This window comes from Macrosteles quadrilineatus, unplaced genomic scaffold, assembly GCF_028750875.1.
Source record: "Macrosteles quadrilineatus isolate MER2022 unplaced genomic scaffold, UCM_ALF_1.0 Scaffold_4__1_contigs__length_99947679, whole genome shotgun sequence".
Taxonomy (NCBI): Eukaryota; Metazoa; Arthropoda; class Insecta; order Hemiptera; family Cicadellidae; genus Macrosteles; species Macrosteles quadrilineatus.
Window position 1 is genome coordinate 14557801 of NW_026542597.1, and position 25854 is coordinate 14583654.

General features: G+C 32.6%; 1 protein-coding gene across 1 annotated transcript in view; it reads right to left on the reverse strand.

The window, feature by feature from the left end:
• The window catches only part of LOC128992448 (uncharacterized), a 62605-nt gene extending 38839 nt beyond the window's left edge, over positions 1–23766 (reverse strand). Inside the window, exon 1 of the mRNA XM_054416025.1 lies at positions 23636–23766. Within this exon, the coding sequence (XP_054272000.1) occupies positions 23636–23684 (49 nt within the window). The 5' untranslated portion in view covers positions 23685–23766. The remainder of the gene's footprint in view (positions 1–23635) is intronic.
• Between the last annotated feature and the right edge of the window lie 2088 nt (positions 23767–25854).

Sequence of the window (25854 nt, forward strand, 5' to 3'; positions counted from 1 at the left end):
CCAGTTATTACTATTGAGCAAAGATTTCACTGAAAATTTATCATTATAGGGGAATATAACCCCTATATAGCCTAGATAAATTTTCAGTGTAATATATGCTCAATAGTAACAACTGAGGTTTTCCCTTTCGCACTGTAAATTATAATTTGCTAGTTATCTATTATGCGTTCAATTAAGCGTTGAAGTTATAAAATGTTCAAAAATAGCGTTTCAGCTTATGTAAACAAGAGGATGTGTAGGATTTAACTACTTCAGAACAACAATTGACGTAGGCTGAACATCCTCTCTAGATTCTGCAAGATGTCCTCTTCTTCGCGATCGTTTTTGAACTTAGTAGTTTAACTTAAATAGTTTTAGGGTTTGTTTGGGGGTTTAGGTCTCCATTAAAGTAGGTAGATTTAAATTAGCATAAAATCTTAAATAGGAAGGGTTGCTTGGTATTGATATAAATATTTATTTAATTCGAATGAGCTAATGTTCGGTTGTTCATAATCATAAACAATGAATATTTTGCATATAGTGATATTCGGTTGCTATTTAGTTTTCTTTTATTTTGTTTTCAAAGATATAAATGTAATCATTTAGCCCAGTAAAATGTGTGAACCGAATTGTAGGTACCTATGATGGTTAGGTACTTTTCTGTATCATCCACCAAACCAGGATAGGGTAGATAATTTTTACACTACATAAAAAATACATTCAATTTCATGTTATCATGTTTAGCTACTTATCCTTACGTACATTAACTGGTATGGTCGGTATAACAGAAATGTACTGATTATTTATTTAACATTACTAAATTGTGGTATTATGTATCTTGATCTAAATGAAGTACCTTAAAACAAAATATTTATCTTAATAAATGTACAAAGAATAGTTCTCAGTCGTGTTTTAACATAGTAATAACTTTCTAACGATAAAACATATGTAATTTATTAAAATGTTCATGTTGATTATGTTATAATGATTGTAATGGTTACGCAATCGCCTCTTCATTACTAATATCTCACATTGTTGGTTATTTGATTGCTATAATTGCTTGAAACTGATAATTTTGTAAGTAATTCAGACCAATATTTCTAGTTAATACTACATTTACGAAAAAGCTCTACGAGTTATATGAGTAAACAAAGAACACACAAAGTAGTAAGTTTGATACAGTACAGTGAGGGGAGGACTTCATTGACTTTATCTTTATTGCAGGGTCGCCCGAAATGGGCAAACACATGAGGCAGTATAATATCTGCCTCGTTTATGACTGGTAGTCTCCCCTGTATCCCCCCCCCCCCGACAACATCCCCAGTCCACGTAGTAGTTTCTCCGTCTCCCAAACACCAACACCCCTTCGCTGTCCACATCATGTTGTTCGCAATAACTTCCCTGTACAATATTCATCGAAAATATTACATACTCGTTACAAAACTATTTTAACAGTCAGGCGACGGCTATTTTAAGAAGAAAGAATTTAACAAAATTTACCTCAAATACTACATTTTAAATTATCCATAGTATGTTTCATTACTAAGTGACTCTTTTCTACGTTTGCTAAAGTATAAACAAGATAGGAAACTGAGAAAAGGTGTTATTGTACTGTGATGAATTACATTTGTCATTATACTGAAGTAGCCAAGCCGGGAGCCGCGCGGCTAGAGCCGTCGCGATTGGACTGCTCCGTGAGCAGTTCAGTCGCTTCAGACGCGCGGCTGTAACGAATTTATAGTTTAACATACGGAGTTTGAGGCGTGCACCTTCGTAGATGATGGATCTGGTTCGTCACCACCCATACGTTTTCAACCCCAAGAATCCCCAATACTTTAAGAAGATGTCTCTGAATGAGAAAATACTCTTAAATCCCTTTTTTCGCCGTACCATGAACAATGGATTAGGTTGTTCATTGTTTTTTACCATTCACATTAATATTTTCTTTTCCTCCTCTTCTCCAAGTAATATATTCGCTGCCAACTGTGCTTATTTCATGACGGCCAAGAGTGCAATTGCACTAGTCAGTAGTCGTGGGAGTCGTAGGAGTCGCGGCATAGGAATTAAGACAAGCGCAAGCGTCTCGAGCTGCTAGAGCCGGGCGACTAGAGTCGTAACAGTCGCAGGATAGGAATTAGACCTTAAAATGGTTTTTATATTGTTGTGCAATTACTAAATGCCAACTGCTGTTACCATTATAAGAGTTCAAATCAACTCAAATAACTAAATAGTTCATCTTTATTTAGAACTGTATAAATGTCGATCATTGTGAAATATACAGTGTGGAACGGCGATTAATCAATTATATTACTTAATTTATACTTTGGGTCTAATCAATTATAAAAATATGAAAATCTAAAAGAGGAAACTTAGCTGTAATTGTAGCACCTTTTTAAGAATTTAACAAAAAACTGCCTGCTGGTCCATGTAGATAGAATATCAATCTCAATATCTACAATTATACTAACAAAAAACTCCCTTTTGATAGGTTGTTAACAATCAATTCTCTAACCCAAAAAAAAATATTATTCCGCTTCAAGAGGGATTAAATGGACAGCTTATAACATCAATAAAGTTCAGACCCAAACTTTGCTTCACTGTTTGGTTTTTCTCGAGGATTCAACTCCTACTCAAACTAAATGTAGCAAGAAGAGTTTGTTGGTTTAGATAATCAGCTTACAACTGTTTTCTGATACACTTTGAGGCTTAGTGAGCTACGATCATAAGCTTTTCAATAAATAAAGATATTTACAATTGCAATATTGAATCAAATATTTGAATTTCGCGTTCTTGTTGCTGACGTCAAGCTCTGGTAACTGAAATAGTTATTTGTATAACTAGTGTGCGAAGTGGTGATTTGCTGCACTCGACAGAAATGTTTCGCAAGTGCAGCAAAGGCACTTTGCGCCCATGTTACACATTATATTTTTTCCTACAGTAACTATAAATCATATAAATAATAATTAGTCTTTCAAACACTATAAAACACGTAGTATTTTTAAGTGTTGCCAACTTATTTTCAAGCGTACATGTATTTTTGAAAAAAAAAAAAATTTAGAGTAACGATACCAAACAGATGTTGGCTATAATATCTTCTGGAATGTTACTGAGAAAGAGTAAGTTTGGCACAACTAAGGGCTTAACTCCATAACTCTAAGTTCGATAATGTACTTTCGTGTAAACTTTAGTAAGCAACTCAAGTAAGTCTATACTTTCAACTAAATGTTTGGAGCTTGTAAGTTGTTAGGCACTGCTCTTAGAATAGTTTGAAAAACTTGAGAAGATAAATTTGAAGGATTTTTTATGAAACTCCTTTTCCTTATGTCCACGCTAAGTTTTCAAGCATTTTGCTGAGGGATTTTCGTGGGAATTTCTCATCGCTATTACAAAAAATTAGTTAGCGAAGTTTTGGAATAAGGTGTTCCTCAGTGGTACGTAACATTTTTGTTATTGTTTTTATTAGATGTTTGGGAATGTGTCCTGGTTACCCCCACGATATTTAATGTATGTATAAGATTATCAGTTGTAGACTGTTGTTTCATATTAGAGTGAAGTATAGGGGATAGAATCGCTTCCCTAATAGCCTCAATTTTGTTAAGAGGGTATTGTTATAAATACTAGAAAACATAACCCCAGCCAAAGATAGAAAATCTATAAAAGTAAGCCAGAACGAAAAACTGCTTTTAATCAAAACAAGAAAGAGAGATCTTGAAGAAATACCATGAAGAATTATCTAAGCAAAAATATGACTTGAATCTAATAACACACATGACTATTTTACTTTCCTCTCACGTTCAAAAATATTAAATGTTGACATTGTTCATTCAACTTTGAATTACAGAAAGCTAATCGAGATAGCGTAACCAAAACCTTAATAAGATGTAAATTTACCTACACAAAACAGCAAATGCAATTCTCTTGTAATAGAATGTCTAGAAAAACAGTGAATGTCTAGTAATAAACCGTAAAGTTATATAATGAGAAGCAACAAGGGATGGTCCAGTGTCTAGGGTCTGGCCGTCCTCCAACTGGACAAATTACTGAGAGATAACATTGATAACATAACCTCCCCATTCCCTTTCCCCCTCCCCCACCCCTGTTGACACATGAATGACATTGTGGATCATGTTACGGCATTTCCCGGGGGTTGAGATGAGTTTATGCTTAAATCGATTGTAAGGGTGTTTTGGAATACACCTCTTTGCCACTTCCAATAATGCTCAAACTTTATTGTATGAGAAGAAGGAATCTCAAGATGATTTTAGAAGGATACGGGGTTAATTTTAAGAAATTTTGCCTGTATTGGCTCAGTAATATTTAGAACAATTTACTAAATATAAACTGGGCTAAACTACATTGAATCAAAAAGGATTGAAAAAGTGTTGTCTACGCTTAAAAATGTTTGCTATAATTTCTGTCGTGGCAATCAATGACTTAAGGATACAAATATTGTTAAATCTTAGCATATAGACTAAAACATTGACTATTGATTTCAAACATACACCTATAGTTTAGTTGGTGTGTTAAAGACTTAATTTTTGTTTATGTTAAGGAAGTGACCACCATCAGCGTTGGAAGAAATGTGTCAATGTGAATATTTCAAAATAACCTGTGAAATGTTAGACGTATTATGCATATACGTAAATAATACATTGTATCTGTAGGTATATATAGTCAATGATAGTATATTCATTTATTCTATCGACTTGTTCTTTCGGGTGGAGTTTCTTCGAATCTTTAGTTACTGGACTTGTTCAGTCATTGGGATCATAATACGTTATGATCGTGATAGTTGGAGATATTTTTTGTATCAAAAAGTATTTGGGTAAAATGCATTTTTACTACGGATAATTACTTTTGTTTTCAATGATAAGTCAAATTTTGGAATACTTCCCATTTGGCTGTCGGTGAGATGTCTACCTCGGACTTGCGTAATTGTATTTATCTTGACAATCCCTTAAAAATGAGGGGTTACTCAATAGGGTTGGCTATTTGAAAAAATAGGTCACCACCTACCCCCTACCCTGTTAAGGGGAATAAAAAAAAAATGTTAAATGTAAAATATCGTAGAACCTTTGTTAGCAATCAATACTACAATCAGAATATTTCTATATGGTTAAAAAAAAACAGATTTGTTCCATACTTAAATTACTCACTGTATATTCGACTCAATAAAGCAAGTGGGCAATTAGGTCGATGTTAAGCATACCTGGAACAAACCTACTTAACCTGGGTCCTGTTTTACAATTGTTGGATTTACTATAATTTACCTCTTTAATTAATATTTTGTAAAGTTAAATAAATAGGTTTTAGAATAGTACAAAATAAATACATTTAACTTAATACAGCAATTCATAAATATATCAAATGCTTAAATTAAATTTGCCTTCATTTTAACAACAATTTTATAGTGAGAGTTGAGTTCTAAAATATCCGAACACAATGTTTTAACTTGGTTTGCGACGACAGTGTAAAGGACACCAAAGCATCTTTTACAAAGCCAAAAATCCTCAGAAGTGACAAATGTGGGGGTGTCTGGACCACAGCCAAAGTCGCTGCCATTACACTGGCTAGAGGGATAATCTTTGGTCCAGTTCTGGTAAGGGGATATTGTCGATAAAACCCCGCCCTCCCTCCCCACTGGGGGGCTTATAACTGTGACCTATAATCGAACCTATTTCAAACTCCCCCCGAGTTATCCCAAGGGTAATTCAGTTGAATGTTTGCTTGATGTTTTCATTACTGTATGATAAAAGGGTACTTACGTATTAAACGGAGGCCACATATTTTACAGCGCGCTGCAGCGGTTATGTTAGGTTGGGTTATCATAAATATATGTTTTTTTATCAAATTAAACTATCTTAACCTAACCTAACCAACCAAACTTGCTGATGGTGAAAAAATCGCAGGAAGGTTTACTAATCGAATCGAATCTGTAGGTTAGGTGGCCTCCGTTTAATACGTAAGTACCGATAAAAGATATAAAAAAGTAAACCTATGAAAACTCTCTCTATTTGCAACCTCTCTTAAACTAATACCATATGTTTACCATTCAGAAAATAGCGTTGGCTGTCCGTTGGGCTGTCCGAACATTGACGAAAATTTTAATCAAGAGAGCAGTTGCTTACAAAATATTGTTTCATGAGTTAGTCATTGAACTAAAATATATATTTTTAAAAGGTATAAGTGTACATATTTCCTCTAGTGTTACTATGCAAGGCTGAAAGTAATTGGTCATATTTTACAACTAAGGAAAACCTTATTATACTTCTCTGTTGGGTTCAGATTGAAAGAAGGTTTCAGCATAAATATAATTACATTTATGGAGAATTATACAGAGAAGTATTTAATTACAAAGATATTTAGCATTTTTTTTTTATGTAAACAAGTATTTTTAACGTGGCACTAAAATTAATTATCTTATTGACGTTTTGGTTCTTAAAGAAATACGTCTTAGAGACAGTCAAGACAAGATTATATCAACTTGTAAAGTCTCCTTCTTGGTTTATCGTAAGAAATAAGGCTTCTTAAGGAAAACCAAAGTTTAGAAGCAAAGTTCAGGTCTTATATTGTTATAAAAGTCAAAATCTTTTGTTTTCATCATCCTACCAATGTTTTATATTTAATCTGTCTTTATATTGACAAATATCCTTCTGATAATTTATTAAGGCTTGACAGATGTACACTTACTATTGAGCTTCGTCGTCGTACCGAAAATGTACTGTGGTGCTAAATATGTATTTTAAAATTACTACACACTACTCATTACTACTTTAGATTTACTATTATTTAATTCGAATATATCCATTCAAAAGCTATTAAAATTAATTTTAAATGTCCCTTTTACAATTTGTTATAACCTTTTTCATGACAAGGAAAATTAAACAATTTAATGGTTCACATTACAGCAACCTTATATTTGTATCAGTAATGTAATAATTATTTTCTCAATATTCATTCAAAAACTGTTTTATGTTAATAAACAATTTTTCTATCAGCTAAGCAAGTCTAGTCATTTTGTATAAAATATGTTTTTTGTTTATGGTACTTTTTTAGATATATGTAAAGTAAAAAACTAATCCAGAGCATATTTTATTTTGACAAGTGATTTTATGACACCCATTTTACGCAAGGTAGAACACATTTTGATCAACATCGTCATGTTTGTAAAATAATGTTAAAAATAAACTTATTTCCTTGATAAGATAGCTAATACACTTTTAAAAAGTGTGAGAATTTTCGTAAAGGATAGTGATGGAAGGGAAGTAGTGTATGGGTGGTAGGGAGGGTGTGTTTGAGTTGGTTGAATGTTTGGAGGGATGGGGAGACTACTAGTCATAAACGATGCAGATATTATACTGCCTCATGTGTTTGCCCATTTCGGGCGACCCTGTAATAAAGATAAAGTCAATGAAGTCCTCCCCTAGCTCTACTGTATTAAATACAGTATGTGACTTCGTATTGGGTACCGATAATATATGAAGTTCATTGGCTATGATTGTAAGACTGTGGGTAAGATATTTGTGTAGCCCTATTAGTAGATGTAGTATATTTCATTACTAGTACCGTTAGTTCCAAAAGTAGCATTTTTCAGTGCGCACTCCAGTTTCCTATAAAAACCAACACGTCGGAACTAAGTACCTATAACTCAAAGGATAATGTTGGTTCCAAAACTAGTGAACTTAACTTTATCAAGTTCATCCTCTAAACATTAGAGGCAACTTGCAAATTGGTGTTGTCTTACATGTGCCTACATAATGTATGCTTCTAATCTAATGCCTGCTTACGTGGTATGGTTATAATGAACTTTTGCTTGGTAATAATTTATTAGCTGTTGAAATGTATTGTTAATTTCTTACATGTTAACATCCATGTTGGTTACTTTTTAAGTGCATTTCTTTTATTTATGTTGTTAAACATATTTTACTTCTAGCTTTGAGAATTTTTGATAGCAAAACAATACGCTGACTTAATTCAGATCTTGATAGAAAGTATTTATTTTGGTTAGTGAAACGTGTTAAATGATAGATGTAATAATTTATACTTCTAGATCATCTCCATTCATACTAGGCTTAAAATACCTACTTTGCGTGGTCGCCATTTCATTAAAAAGTATAAAGTAATAGGATCAAGTATAATGAGATAAATTATGCTACAACTTAAAGTGTTATGGCGTTTTTCTTATAATTGATTTTTAGTTTTAATGTAGATATTCCCTCAGTATCCGCAGTGTAGGCAATTTTATATTTAGAAAGAACATAGTTTAATGAGCCACCGAGAGACCTCCAGTATAGCATGACATTTTTCCATGGTTTTTATTACTGTGATGGCAAATGTAGTATAAATTATATGCTGAAGCTTTTAATAACTTATATTAGCCATTCAGTCAAACTTCGTTAAAAGTTAGGTAACTTCCTTCGTAGAAATGTATACTATACATCAGTGAACCCTGACGGTTCAATTTACTCACATTGATGTATTTAATATAAAACTGGCAACAACTTCACAGTAGGAATACTATGTCTAATTACTTACTTGATCAGATGTATGGAAAACTCATTTTGGCAGCCCTGATTTGGCATTAAATAATGTTTGTTGACTTTCGGTTACAATTTAGAAGTTGTCTGTTTAGTGTCTGCTACGAAGCATGTTTAATCTATGGTACTATTATAAACATGTTGTGTTATCGAGCTCATGTTGGCAGCACTGACATCACATTAAACTTACAGCAGATGGTTGGCCTGTGGTTTCATGTTAGTGTATCCCTGTACCCTTATTGACTGCCCTTATGACGATAAACCTTACATCGGCATGATCGTTGGTCATAAGTTGGGGTTTTTGTGGTTCTTGCATCACTGATGACAGTAATTTTACCCCGCGGTTATATGATGAGAGGCAACACTGCATTCTTTTAAAGCTCTTCTTGTAACCTAAATTTGATATCTATCCTACTAATATTATAAATGAGAAAGTTTGGATGTATGGATGGATGTATGTTTGTGACAAGTAAACGCGAAAAATACTGGTCGGATTGGGCTGAAATTTGGAATGATGATAGCTCACATTCCCGATTAACATATAGACGCATTCTTATCTTAAAAGTCCTTTCGGGCTCCGCCCCAGTGGCTCTGGAGTTTCCCATGTTAACCTTATAATAATCGTGTTGTGTTAATCGTATTTAAAAGGAATAAAAGAATTTTGTCAGCTGTTTCAACTACACAAGTTGGTTCTATGATATTGAATAGCATTAAAAAGTTACAAGGTTTACCAACAGGGTGCAGTGGTGCAGTACTATTATTTTTTACATTTATGACGACAGCTATCCTATTAAGGTCATAAAGGTAAAATTTTGTTTTTAAAAGGCTTATGTGTAACTATTTTATCAACAGATGTAAAGATCAACATGTTTCTATTTCGTGTTCTCTTCCCGTTGCAAAGCACGGGTACAACAGCTAGTACTATTATAAAATTGAGGAAGTGTCTGTTTTTCTGTGCGGCTGTCATGACTATAATACTAAACCGATACAGTCAAAATTAAGCAAAAAGATGGTCCACATATCTAAAAATGTCATAAGCTCATTCACTTACTTGAGTTCACTTTGGCTTTCGCCCCTTGGATGTCCAACGTTTTGATGTGAGGTTTTCAAAAATAAATATTGTTGGACTAAAGCATCAGAAAATACACAACCTTTGCTTTGACATTTCAATGTAAACAATCAGAACTGCCAAATGCATCCTTCAAAATTCCAGACAGCTGATTCAAACAAATTAAATATAATATTTGATACAACTATGTGGTAGGTTTAAGTTTATTTATTCTAAAACTTTGTCATTGATTATTTATTCTAAAACTAAGTCATTGATTATGGAAATAAAAAAATATTCTATAGCCGTTACTGTATCAACCCAGGCTTTGCTCCCGATTTATTAATAATTTCATTGATATTTTCATGTAAACAATACGGAAAGTAAATGAAAGAAACGTCTTATAACATATATCGTTATATGCCTTAAAACATATATAGGCCTACTGTTACTCACAAGACGGCAGCAGACCAAAAATCACACACAAAGCCAACCGGAGGTGTTGGTTTGTTTTTTTGTAAACAATAGTACAATTACAAAGTAGATTGAACTTTTTTTGTATACATTTTATGACTTTTTGTGTATAAATTAAAACTATTTAGGCCTAACATATGTTTGGATAAAGCGGTATAGTATATCTTCCTGTTACAAAGCACCGGTACATCAGCTAGTTAACTATAAAGTTAAAATATGAAAAAAAGTTATCAAGTTGAATGTTATTCAGATAAAAATATGAATCATGTTTGGCAAAATAAATTACATCTAGATGCACTTTATTTTCTAAGGAACATTAGTAATACAATAGAGCTAACTAACAAGCACGTTCATATAACAAGGTTAGAGAGGAATTAGGCAGTTGTCGGTCAAAGGTCAGCATTCGCAGACCAAGACGAATGGCCTCAGATGAAGATTGACATGGCGAATATTTCAAATTAAACTACTCGTACTAACAGGTCGCGTAAAGAAAATAGTGGCCAAACAGAAAATAGTGGCGATTTTAGTTTGGACTATCTCTAACCTAACCTAACCTAGCCTAGCCTAACCTAACCTAACCTAACCTAGCCTAACCTAACATAACCTAACCTAACCTAACCTAAACTAGCCTAGCCTAACCTAACCTAACGACTACTATCTTGCTTTAGTCATTCTGATCTGGCAACGTTTATTATATTTGTATACGGTATGTATAAAAAATAAAAATAATTACAAATTATCATCATAACCTAACCGGACAGTTGAAAGAAAATCATAACACTACAACAAAAGATTTCACAATTCCGTTGTTAAGCTGCTAGTTAACAGCGAGAAAAACTTCCCGTGTACTAGTTAGGTGGAGAGGCCATTCCATTTTCACAAGATGAAGTAATAAAAGTAAAAGTTTTCTGCCGTTCTTAATTACTTTCATAATTGAATCGGGCGAGAAAATAAAAAGGGGGATGTTAAGCCCCGCAGGCCCTCGTCCGTTCTCTCGTCATTTTAAAGACGACGTCAATTTGCCATTTTTTCTCTCTGAAGTAAATTTAACGGACAATCGAGGAAGTGTTTCTCATCCTACATTGCCACAACACATGCATTTTTCATTCCATCAGTTCCATCTATTTAACATACTTAAAATACGTAAAATGTTTCACATAGTTTTTACTTCTCTTTGAAAATGAATATTTAATGTATTGACTTATCACCGATTGGTTAAAGTCAATGGAATTAAAGAAATCATGATTTTGTTAGTAAAAACTGAACCGTTAATAGAAAACCAAATAGAAAAGTTTTGGAAAATAATCGCTTTCCTGTTACTCCATACAATGGTTTAGAGAATTTTAAGTACAATTCTACATCTCAGGATATGCCTAGTTAAACTTCGTAAATTTTTAGATTTTTTAACTCTGGTGTTGTTGAATATGCATTTCCAATAATCCTCCTTAAATTAGGATTAAAAGCAATTGGGCTAACAAAGGACGATATAAAATAATGTTATTTTAAAGTAACGAAAGGGTCGTTTCCAAAGTCAACAACATTTAGACTTTCAAACATGTATTTGTAATTCAATTCGACTTTGGCCGCAATAAAATTCAACAATAGTTTTATTAAGGTAAATATCTGAATAATTATGTGCCAAAGAGAATAATAAATTATAGTTTTAATCGTAGCTGGAATATTGAAATTAAATAATTTAAATGTAATACAGCTAAACCATCATTTTCATACCATAATAGCTCATTAATTACCGGTAGTTTATTATTAATAACCAATTGGTCAACTCCTGTTAGATTGTACAAACTTAGTGTGATACTATATACCTATACTTCTTCCACTTAGGCTAAGTATGATTTTCATGAAATATCGTACAAAAATGTGACATTGAACCGGAACAGTGTCACAATTTTCTGTTGCAAATTAAATTATAAAAGCCACTGTAAAATTAACAGGAATGTCTTTTTTGTTTTGATGGAGACCGAAAAGTTTTAATGAGGATAAAAGTTTTGCTGGAGATAAACTGACATCAAGATAAATACGACGAACATCGCGAGTAGAAACAGTCGACCCCCCCTTTATTACCACCCCCCCCCCCCAACAGACAATAGTGCGGGGGGGGGGGTAGCTAGGGAGCTCTTACTGTTATTACTTGACAGCTCAAAATGTAATTATTCCCTCATGATAGAGGGGTGTCCACCGTCACACCGTCGGGCGAGGGAATCACGAGGGAAAATAAATTGACCGATTAATAGTCAATAATCTCACAACCCCTGACTCTTCTTTTAATCAATTTATTGTAAAAATATTTTGTGTGCGCTGATAAAATAGTATACAAATTACATATCAGAAAAATAAAACTATGTGAACAATGAAGAAGCAATAAAAGAAGCATTTGCCAGCGTCGCAGTAGTGCCCTGTAGGGGTTTTCAAAATGAGAAAAAGTCGGAAACCTTCCCAGACATAGTGTGGTTTTCTTTAAGTATTATGCCGACTGCATGGACAGTTTGGAAATGTATAAAAAACATGTTTCATTTACTATAATTTAGCACGAGCTGCTGTACCCAACGAGGAATAGAATAATACTATTCTTTAGATATGCTGTTTAAAATTGTGATTACTCGTCTATTATTTATTTTAGAATCAAGCTTAATTTTACGACCTAGCGAAGTAAAATTATTGTTTTCATATTTAGATAAGGGTTTTAGGTCTACTAAGCAGCCATTATAGTTTAAAAGTGTTGAAGACGTGTGTTAAAACATACAGTAACTCTATGATTCAATTTTAAATGAGAACTTATTTAAAAGTGTAGACCTACTTACTTTCAAAATTCTACTTATATTTAATGTCACTACATCCAAAAGAATTCAAAAACATACCTTTTGTGGCAACGATTTCAATTACTTATATGTTTGACTATAATAAGTTACCTTCAGTATTCAATGGTCAATGCTTGTATATTGTATTGATGCTTCTTCAATAATATGTTTACCATATATCTTCAATTTTTAGTATAGTCACTTTATCTATAGCTTTACTATATTTAAGTTACAAAGAAAACTTTAAGCAATATCCTACAAAATTTGTATTAGCTTTTAACCAAACTTTTACTAAATAAAACATAAATTCCCTCAATGTAAATAAACATTCCAAGTAAATAAACAAACATCAGTTTGTCGTATAAACCAGCTGTTTAATTTAATTTATGAAATCAAATCATCTATGGAAGCATGTAAACCTTTGGAAATCGGGTAGGAATTTCTTGCATATAAACCTGCCTTTTCGGCAAATCTACACTTCCTAAGCTTCATTTTGATATACCCTTTGCCTACATTTTTATTTGGTAAAATGCCTTAAACGATTTCCAAAACTTTACTAATATAATTGACTAGATGTACGTACCCGCGGGCTTTGCCCCGTTTAACTTCATAAGTGAGTTCGTTCGCACGTCCTGGTTGAAGTTCGTTCGCTACGCTCACTCACCTTTACGTTGGAGCTCGTTCGCTGTGCTCACTTGCCTTCAGGTTAGCTCGTTCGCTACGCTCACTCACCTTTGCGTTGGAGCTCATTCGCTGCGCTCACTTGCCTTCAGGTTAGCTCGTTCGCTACGCTAACTCGCCTCCAGGTTGAAGTTCGTTCGCTACGCTCACTCACCTTTTGGTTGCAAATTGGCTGTAGTCATAAATTTAAAAAAATAATAGTGATGCACCCTGTTGGTAATCCTTGTAACTTTAATGCTATTGAACATCATAGAACAGAACCAACTTGTTTAATTGAATCAGCTGTTAAGAAATTCCTTTTAAATATGAAAAATCATAAGGTTAATATGGGAAACTCCAGAGCCATTGGGGCGGAGCCCGAAATCCCGATCAGAATAAAAACTACTTAGTTTTCCTATTTAATGCCCAAAGAATCGGTGTACCGAATTTCAGCCTCCTAGGTAAATGGGAAGTGGGAGGATTAGTGATGAATGAGTGAGTGAGCGAGTCAGTCAGTGAGGGCTTTGCCTTTTATATATTTAGAAAATTCTGACCAAATAGAAGACATTTAGTAGAATTATAGCTGAATGTTATCATTAAAAGATTACGCACAAATATAACTACTTTTAATATTTGATTTTGTCAACTATATTTTATCTGCACACAAAATCAAACAACAAATTCAACTGAATTACCCTTGGGATAACTCGGGGGGAGTTTGAAATAGGTTCGATTATAGGTCACAAGGGGTCCAGGGGGGAGGGGAGGGTTGGTTTTATCGACAATATCCCCTTACCAGAACTGGACCAAAGATTATCCCTCTAGCCAGTGTAATGACAGCGACTTTGGCTGTGGTCCAGACACCCCCACATTTGTCACTTCTGAGGATTTTTGGCTTTGTAAAAGATGCTTTCGGTGTCCTTTACACTGTCGTCGCAAACCAAGTTAAAACATTGTGTTCGGATATTTTAGAACTCAGTTCTCACTGTAAAATTGTTGTTAAAATAGGCTAATGAAAAATACATTGCCACTTACACACACACATACATTATACATGCATACATTATTACACATTATATTATAAATTACTTAGTTTTATGTCTATTTAAACCTTTATCTATAAACAGCAATAAAACGATCTTCTAAGAATCGGTGTTAGGAAATATGTACCATAATATTACACGATTGTTTCAATCAAAAAGGAGTTAAATATAAATGTGTTATTGTGTGTTAATTTATTGTTGAATATGAATAAGTTGTGGTAATATTTCTCAATATCGCGATTTCCTTTGATAAAAATGACTTCTTTGTGACGAAAACTACGTTTTCCTCAAGGAATACTTTATACTTTACTTAAATACTTTACCTTGTAATGGCGACCATACGAATGTATGTATTTTAAGCCAAGTATGAATGGAGATGAGTGTAGGATGAGTTAATATCGTTACATTCAAATAGGTATTTTAAGCCAAGTATGAATGGGGATGAGTGTCTAATAGCATAACTAATTACAAAAACCATCTAGATTGTCTTTGCTAGGGATCAAACCACCAACCCTTAAAATTTGAAGGTGATTTTTTTTTACTTCTTAACAACATTCTTAACAATGATGAGTATTCATTTAAATCTGAAAATCAAGATATATTAGAATTTCCTAACCCTCTATTCATGAATTTTCATACAAGAATGTCTGAATTTTATTGGAAGTGACAAAGAGGTGTATTCCAAAACACCCTTACATTCGATTTAAGCATAAACTCATCTCAACCCCCGGGAAATACCGTAACATGATCCACAGCGTCATTCATGTGTCAACAGTGGATGGGGGAGAGGGAATGGGGAGGTTATGTTATCAATGTTATCTCTCAGTAAGTTGTCCAGTTGGAGGACGGCCAGACCCTAGACACTGGACCATCCCTTGTTGCTTCTCATTACATAACTTTACGGTTTATTACTAGACATTCACTGTTTTTCTGGGCATTCTATTACAAGAGAATTGCATTTGCTGTTTTGTGTTGGTAAATTAACTTTGTATTAATTTTAGTTGTCATCTGGATTCAGTATAGTGGTAGGGTTTTCTTCTGCTTACTCTAAGGGTAAGGTTTAGGTTTATTTTCAGGCATTCGATGTTTTAAGACAACAATATAAGATTGCTTATTTGGTGCCAGTAATCGTAAAACATTGTTAACAGTTCTATAAGACTACCAATCTATTATATTATTAAAGTGCTACAATCAAATTTTATGTAAACGGTTAAGGCCATTTACCAAATAGAAATATAGGCATATGGCATATCAAAATGAAGTTTAGAGTGTGTAGATTTGCCGAAAAGTATTGATATGGACGAACTCCCTAAGGGCTCTGCCCCACAGGCTGATTTCCAAAGGGCTACCCCTTGCATGTTTTGGAAGTTATTATTCGACTAGCAGAGTACCCGTCCTTCGTACGGGGTTGGCATATAAGTAAAAAATGCTTATTGAAGTTTGTGTTTAAAGTTGTTTGAGCAAAAATGCTCGTGCTTTGTGTTTGCAATGAGGGAGGACACAGTTTGATAAAATTTGCTTCTTTAAATTTACAGTATTCTATATTATTACACATCTACCATCGCCATAATGTTCTACCACTTCACCTTATAGAGAAACATAAATTATCAAATATTTTCAAAATATCACACATTTTTCATGAAATTAAAAACATAGGCATAATTGTAAACAATCCTACTTTAACAATTAGTTTTCATTGTGTTTCACAGTAATAGTGCAAAAAATATAGTGCTGCACCCTGTTGGTAAATGTTATTACTTTTTAATGCTTTTCCATAATCATAGAACCAATTTTGTTGGTTGAAACAGCTGACTAAATTCTTTATACCCTTTAAATATGAATACTCATAAGGTTAACATGGGGAACTACAGAGCCACTGGGGCGGAGCCCGAAAGGATTTTTGAGATAAGAATATGCGTATATGGTAATCGGGAATGTGAGCTATCATCATACCAAATTTAAGCCCAATCCGTCCAGTAGTTAGTGCGTGATTGAACTTCAAACAAAAAAACAAACAAACACACAAACTTTCACATTTATAATATTAGTAAGATTAATTTAGCGAACAACAGCTGGCCAATGCAATTGACAATATAGTTTTGTTTGTTTACATTTTTGTTTACTTATTTTATTATTTACTTTTATGTTCTTAAAAGAAGTGCGGCGAATGGACAGTGAAGCTACCTATTTCTAGCTGTTTGATACAAGTGAGTGATTAAAGGTGTTCGAAACACGATGAATATGAGATTAACACACCATATATATTGTTCGTTCCAAGAGGTTGTCACCGATCTTTAACAGGTCACAATTTCATTGAAAAGTATTAAAGTAAAGTATTAAAGACGCCGTGAAAGAGAGCTGCGAGTTCAGGTACAACCGTACCCACCTCGGCCATCTTAGGACGTAAGGTATGAAGGTTCCACTGCTTTTAACATCCTTTCAGATGACAATTTATCGTACTTGGGCCATTTAAATGAAATGTAAAGTCAAAGTTGATTAAATTAATTTAATGATGGCTTCTGTTCACCCGTGAATTTGCGGGTAGAACCTCTTGTTATAATTATAAATACTAGTGTACATGTTGCTCGAAATCGAGCAATTGCAAATAAGTAAAGAAAGTAGTTACAGTATTTAAAAACCAACAACTTATTAAAAAATTAAAAAAGTCATAATTTCCGATGAGTTTAAGAGACTCAACTCATAGATTACGTACCTATCAGTATCATATAATCAAAATGTTTTTGTAAATATTTTATTATTTTTAAAAAGCTGATCTGGTTTTTTAGTGTATTCTACAAATCTTTCCAACTTATAGCCGCATTAGGTTGTCCATGTTGATCTTCGTCAATGATAATGTAGTCTGCATGGTACTACCCATTGTCGCCAGTACGTTTACAAATTTCAGTCATTTTTTATAGTGATAACATTTTATTTACATTACTTAAGAACTGCTTGATTTTCTGCATAACCTCTCTGTCACAGTTTTATTTGCTTCAATTGGCATTTCTTTGGCTAGTTACTGTTATAACGTAAATTATATTTACCTGAAAAAATGCAGAATTGAATGACCTAATGTTGTTTAAATGGTTTTTTTGTTTCCCTTAAATGTGAATGAAGCAAATCCTTCAGTGAAATTTTTATTACGGTTTCTTGGATGTAGTCATATTATTTTAAAATCACCTGGCTTTTATCAAAACATATATTTAATGTCCTTGCCGTACAGATTAATTCAGCCTTTGAGTGTTTTCCTTTGCCAATCATCATAAAGTTAAGTCCACCCCGTCAATTGATTTTTATTTTTTGGTAAAATATATCAAATTGCCCAGGCTCTCTCGATTTTTTACACTGTAATATGTACGAATGTAAATTTAAGTAGTGAATATTTAATTCAAACAAAATCAGTAAATTTACTCAATGCGTTTCGATGAATTGAAAAATAAATAACAGAAATTAAATTATACAGCTGATCAAAATGTAAACAATTATGTTCTTCATAAGGATAACATGGGAACTTTCAAAGCCACTGGGGCAGAGCCCAAGGGACTTTTTCAAAAATGTAAGGCCAGTTTGCAAATCTACGCGACACGCTCTTTCCAATGAGACGTCAATGGATAAAATCGGTTAAGAAATGTCGGAGGAGTTCAACCGACAAAGTTTCATGTAGCGTATTAATTATATAGATTAGAATCACACAATGTAAAAATATGCTACACAATGTAAAAATTGTAAAGAGCAATAAATAAATAAATTATGTCTCGTTGGTAGGGATCATATTGGATTTCAAGGATGGGAAAATAAAAATTCACTAAACACATATTTTGTTGATGAAACTAGTGAGTTATGAGCCTATTGAATCTTGTAATTAAAACTGACTTTATATAACAGTTTATCACATTAATTTAACTTAACTTTTTATTGGAAGTAATTATTTTTAAAAGGCCTTTTGCAAAAATATTACATAAACAATAAACATTTGTATTCGTTACAACTGAACCTAATAAGGCTTTTAGAAAATCATTTCTACCAGTCATGTGCTTCTGAGGCTACTTGCTCTCTAAATGTTGTGTCAAACTAAGTAACACGGTTTACTGAGGTAAAACAAATCGGAAGAATTAAGGAAATTTATATTATCAATGGCTGATATAACATTTTTTCAAAGTACATTCAAACGGAATTATAAAGTTTTTATACTCAGTTACAAAGCACTAATAATAAAAATGTTATAAATTCAACTTAGTGAAGTTAATCCATCAAACAACCTTTCTAAAGGGATACTCGAGTTTACAACACTTGTTGTGACAAGACTGACTTGTCAGTTGAGAGACTTCTGGTCAATTGTTAAGCGACAAGTCTGTTTAAGCCACTTCCTGTCAGTTAAGACAACGGAGGTCAATTGAGCCAAAGTTTCAACCGAGGAAGACACAGTCTATTGTCGACAGCTGGGTCAGGTCTATTAGTCAAAGAACAGACTATAGAACCTTGTCTATTAGTCAAAGCCGATCTTCACTAGTCCATATCGTTTTGTGATCAGATATTCAGTATTTGATTTGACTTTAGAATAATGAAGTAGACTTTTCATCTATGAACCAGCTGTTCCCAAATTTTTTTTAGAAATTTTCCAATAACAGGGATTAAGCTATTACCGTAGGTCTCATAGTACGACCTAGACCCATTTTTATGGGGTAAAAATAGGGGTTACTCATTTTTTCCCTCAAAATATAAACATTTTGTTTAGTCTGCAGGTTTGCTGTGGTGGGGTATTTATGTTGGATAAAAAATTGAAAATGAGACTTTCACTTAGTTTTGATACTTTTAGGTTGAGTAACCAAAAATATGCTAAAGTTTGCAATGAGTTTGGTTCTGTTACAAATTTGCATATGCGACTGAGAAAAAAAAACTGTAATTGATCGCAGAACATTCTGTCGATTTTTAACTCAACTGTGATTATTTTTTTACTGGATTCAAGTTTCAAATGGGAAAGAGATATCACAGTCAAATGTGTTAGTTAAAAGGGATTTTTAATACATTTTGGTAAGGATTAGGTTCATACTTAAAATTAAATTATTAAATAGTTTTATACATTTCAATTTTTCCATTGAAATACCAATAATTGCAATCCAATTATATTTGCGGAAAATGTGCAATATATCTAACATTATTACAGTAGTTATTGATTTATTTACTGAAAAGTCCAAAATAAAATACTTTAATAAATCATATCTGTATTGAATCGATAAACTTTCAACCTAATGAGCTCGTTTTCTCGATAAAGTACTAATTTTCCTGTTAAAACGCGTGAGACAAATACTGCAACCACTGAACGTTATTTGGACGTTACTGAATAACACAGGTTTATTTCACAGGGACCTGTAATATAATTACACATCCTTTGGTAAACCTTCACAAGGAAAATGTGTCATAAATTATTGTATAATTTATGTCTTTGAAGAAGAGTGGCATTGTTACCACTACTTAACTTTGCCTCAATGTGTCAACCTTGTTAGAAATTGTTTGCTTAAATAGTACTAGTAGGCCTTCGTGCTAATAAAATTAAAATACGTATTACAAAAATGGATATATCGACTTCCATACTTAAACTCGTCCAAGGCAGTGGATATAGGCTATAAAACCCCCGCCACAGCAAACCTGCAGACTAAGCGAATTTCCATTAGCCTGATAGGATTTACACTAAAATGCCTCCTTAAAAATATCACATTTTATTCCCTATTTAAATAGAATTAGTTTAATGAGTACTTAAGTTTGGTGCAACGGGGAGGGTATTTCGTAAAATCTTAATAGTTTAGTAAAAATTGAATTTACTTTTAAAATTCGATCAAAATATGTTCATAAACAAGCAAACTACATCAGTTGACTTATTCTCCGTAAGAATAACATGGGAATTTTAAATTTACAATTTTTGGAATTTTCTCCGTAACCATTAGGCACACAATAAAGCTTCAATATACAAAATTATTTGTTTTTACACTTTTGTACCAAATTTCATCAAAATCGGATCATTTTTGCTCGAGTTATCGTGCTAACGGATATATTTTAACCAGTCATTAAAAATTCAAATTACAAACTACTTAAGTAATAAAACGATCGTCGAAAAATCTGTTATTTGCTATAAAATTAATCAAACTTATCAAACATTTGCAGCAACTAAAATGTTGTTTTAATTTGCAGATTCATAACATTATTTAATAGATTTTTAACATGAATTGAATTTAATATTTAAAAATTATTCATAAATTTTTATTTGTTACCCTTTTTGAAGTAGTTAAAAAAAACTTAGTTTCATACTGGTTTAAACAGTATCTTGTATAACTTACGTAAGAGGATAAACTAAGTTGAGTTCATAGAACATACATTATCAAACTTAGACTTACTGATGGAGTTAGAAGCACTTAGTTTGTACCAAAGTAACTTCTTGTGTTACTTTCCGAGATGTTATGGCCTACATGGAAATTAAAACAAGTATTGATTTTATTCCATTATTTTACACAACATGACACTATTCAATAAACTAATTTTTATATTTTTTTATATTTTTATTATACATAACAGTGCTTGTTTTGTGTATTAAGATATTAATAAGTATACAATTATTAAACAAAATAGTTTCATTAAGCATGATATGATTTAACAAAAAAACTACAAACAAAATAACTTTTACAAGGATTACCGAAAGAAAAAATGTAGTTTGACTTTAATTTTCATAAAAAATTTGCTTGTACGTAACACTTATTGCTTATGTAGGTGTTGCAATTCTTGTGTTAAGGGTTTGATTTAGTTTTATTTTCAATACATTAAAAACACTTTGAATTGATATGGAAATGTCTTGTTAATTGCAATCACAGTTTGTGTTTGGGAAAAATCGTTTAAGGACAAATATTAGTTTGAGAGGGTATGTAAACATAAATTTAGTACATAAAATAATGTACTATTTTGAACTCGTAAGTCAATGCCTTTGGGTATATGCCACTATCAATAAAACTGTTTATTTTTCATTCCAATCCAAATTAACGTAGTGAATTTACAGGTTTAAATAATAATAATAGATATTGTAATAGTTCTTACAAACTCTCCTAAAATGTTTATCATGAACTCATGAACTCCTAAAAAATCGCAATTAAAAAACAAAAATTTAGCTTTTTCTAATTTATTGCTTGTATCTCAAATGTATAAATAAACAATTATTAATCTAAATAGAACTAATTCATTTGTTATATAGGTTAGGAATAAAAAGTAAATATATTTCAGTAAAACCAACTCATAAACTTATTTTTAATCATTTTACTTTGTTCTCAACCCTGGACCACCGTACCAGCAATACATTTTTTCTCGTAATTGCTTCTTATCCAAAAGAAGTATTGTTGCAATTTGTGAGCTACAAATTGCCAACTTCAGCTGCAGATTGTTAGTGATATTGCTTTTATCTTCAAATTGTGCAAAACTATGACTAAGTAATGCAAACTTATTCCAAACTACACAATAGCACATTCAACATAAACTTTAACTACACAATCATAATAAAAACTTAGCTCCTTACTAAACAGTCTATCTCAATGGCTTTAATATTGAATGGTTTAGTTCATAATTAGTTCTTCAATTAATTGCGTATGAATATCATTGTTAGTTTAGGTAAATTAGTTAACCAAAAGGATCAATTTTTTAAGCGAAAGATATTCTTATTCAAAATTTAATTCAATCATATTACGACTGCTCCGTCTTATTTCAGTTGGTTTCGTATGCATGGTTCGGTTTATTTATGACGTTTATATGACCTTTACCGCATGAAGTTGTACTAACTTAAGTTCAATACTTAGTTCCCTTGAGCCTAAAGTCACTTTTCTAGCTTAACCCTGAATTACAAAATAATATGGATGAAAAACTCGGTAAATTTAAGTATTTAAACTTAATGAATCCCGAAACCTTTATTGGTTTGGTCATACTATTTTGCCCTAAGTTGTGTACATTTTATACAATATGTTTAAATTGCATGGTCTGTACATTTTATACACTGTAAGATATGTAAAAATATGTTTAAATTGCACGTAATTTAAATTACGTTGACCTTAACAATTTTTTCTATAACTTAAACTCGAACGTCTGAATAAAATTAATGGGGTTGAGATATTTTGAAATATTTTGAGATATTTTGAGATAATTTTATGTACCGCATAGGTAGGTAATGGATTATTAGAATTGACCACATAAACTACAGTACATCGTCAAGATATGAACTGGTTTGATATTTTATAAACAGCCACCATTTATGATTCTTACACTCTAAAACAATAAATTAGGTAACTACATCATTTTTAACACGTGCCTGGTTAACACTTGGTTTATACGCAGCGTACCTAATAATCCCCTAAAATATATTAACACGCATTTTTTACTAAAATATCATTGGGAATTGCTCCCATTTAGCTGTACATTCTAAAACTTGTTTTAATGAAATTTACTTACTTCATAGGTATTTATAAAATGAATGTTAAGAAACTGCCCAAACCACGTTTACTATCTAACGCTAAAATTTCTTTAGTTAACATCATTAATATTTATATCCCAACTATAAAAAGGGGTCAACAATTTTTCCTACCGGTATTGAACCCCGCAACCTTAGGATTTGAAGGGAAGCACTATTATCCACTCGTCTCCTCAAAAAAATACAGAATTCAATTTATCTTCGCTAAAGAGTTGAATGTGTCAAATATCTTGCTGTCAATTTATTTGTAGTTTTATAAAATGGTATACACAATCAAGTAAATATATATCTCAAATATTTAACAACTCGACGTTCGTTTTAAGCTCGATTACATTGAAGTGCGGTGATTTAAACTTGAAATGTTTCGTACTAAGGTAGATATTTCAGTAATTTTTGGTTTATCAATATGTTTCATCTTACATAAAATTAGTTTACAAGTGTTTGAATGCCTTACCGTCGTAGACACAAATGAAAGATAACCAAGCCTTATTTCTAGCAAAGAAATCCACACACACTGGCACGCTATACATCCAACGTACACAAATAAATCTATAAATGGTTATATTTAATTCATATAACACTACCTTGCAACACCCCGACGAGTAAAAGTCCTGAAGGTATATTGAGAAGCATCTCGTTCTACCAGATCACCACAGTATCCATGTAGAAGATAGAAAACACGTGATCACCACGGCGCTAGGCTTACAGCGACGCTATAGATACGTACACGCCGCGACGCCACGGTAGACTGAGGCGGTGAAACAGCGCGCCGCGGCGCTACGGGGAGAATTACCCTGCAGCGGGGGATTGCGTGGGAAATAGGGTATTTTTGTATATGTGTATTCATTTGAAGGTGACGATTTTTTGTCAACAGTGCTGTTTACCAATTCAATTTAAACAGCTGGTTTTTGTAAATTGGGATTGCTATAGTGGCATTCGATATTGTTAAACCATATTCAGATACAAGGTTTTAAACGCAACCCAAATAATTACAACTACAGTGAGACACGTTTTACAACAAAATAGCTCATTGATTGTATCCCTGCTGTCTTTACTTAATTTCTGATCAGCTAATATGCATTGTTACATAGTTAGTTATATCTGAGGTTTAGTGTTAGTTTGAAATCAACTATGTAAAGAGTTGATTATATCGTTGGTTGAAATTTATCGTCAATAATATTCATAGTGTTTTTACAAGCTCCAATAGAGTATGTATTGTAGGTATAGTTTTTTTGTTTACTACTGATCCGGTTTCCTTAGTACATGTCAATAAAAGTTTATTTGTTTGACTGGAATCAGACCTGGAAAATTAAACCTTTTTTTAACTAATGATTTACTATTATCGTACTCTTCTAACCCTATGAGCTTACGAAAACGACATGTGGAGTCTTACAACATGCCTAATAACACTAAACCTCATGGATAACTATGGGAAAATGTACACAAGGTGATTGGTAATGAAGTAAAACAAAACAGGGATGCCAAAATAACCTTGTTATGCCATTAAAATGTGCATCACAGCACTTTTAATTTGGATTGCGTAAAAAACACCCTTTTTTAGACTAGATAAATCCTTACTTAAACTCTCAACGGCTACAGTTTGAGAGTTGTTCCCCGTTCCCCAGAGCCCTCAATCAGAAGGACCGTGTCTGTCTACAACGTTTTTGCCGATGTTTGTCCCAACTCGTTACGTACTTTGCCCTGTGACCAGACAAACTTGCAACGTAAGCACTTTAAAAACTCGGGAATTGATTGCGGTAAAAATTTTGTTTCAGTTGAATGTTGTACTAACACATTTGGCGCAAATAGGAGCTACAGTAGTTTGTATTTTTATGTAAGACTAAAGGGGAATTTCTTCCATTTATTTTTATTTTCTGTTTATATTTCGTTATTATTTCGTCACTAGCATGGCAACCCATAAGGTCCATATTATTTTGTTATAATTTTAAATTAACTAGAGGTCGTCCACTGGTCGAAAACTCGACCAAAAATATCTAATGCACAACAGACTTCTCTATTTTCACCCCACGCTGTAAATAAAACATGAGATTTGAATTTCATCCATTTGTTTTGATTTTCTGTTTATATTTCGTTGTTATTTTGTCACCAACGTGGTAACCCTATCAGTCCCATGTTATTTTTTTAATTTTAAATTTATTTTTGTGTTTATTTTTTAGCCTATTTTAATTTATAAAGGGATTCTGCACACCTACAAAAAATATCTTTCTAACAGTATACATAGATTTTCCCTACGATGCACACGAGCTGAGAAAAAAGGTTTTAAAGAATCATGCTTGCCTAATAATATATAGATTTTTTGTGCTTATTAGGCCTATTTAGCCTATTTTAGTTTATAAAGGGATTCTGCACTCTCATTGCCATTGACAGTGATGTAGGCAATTGTATAGGCTTTTCTTATTATCAAAACATACCTAGGTATCTATAAACCATATACAGTAAGTGTTTACAGGATATAAGTGTTATAAATGGTTAATGTGTAGTAAAATCTTCAGTTTCTACGATAGGGGAGGAGACTCAATAAAATAAACCTTTATTGAGACTAACCGGGTCATTACAAATGCCTACATCGGCTTTAAAAGATCAAGTATCCTACACTATTCTATAGTTTATGAGGGTAGATAGTTTTATGTCCGGCCTACTTAGGACCATCATTGCAACACCGTTGGTTTTAATAGTGGTTTAAGATGGAGTTAGCTTTTGTAGCACTATAATGATCAGTTCTCATATATGAAGCACATACAATATGGAGCATGTACAATTTATGTTACATGATTACAGTAAA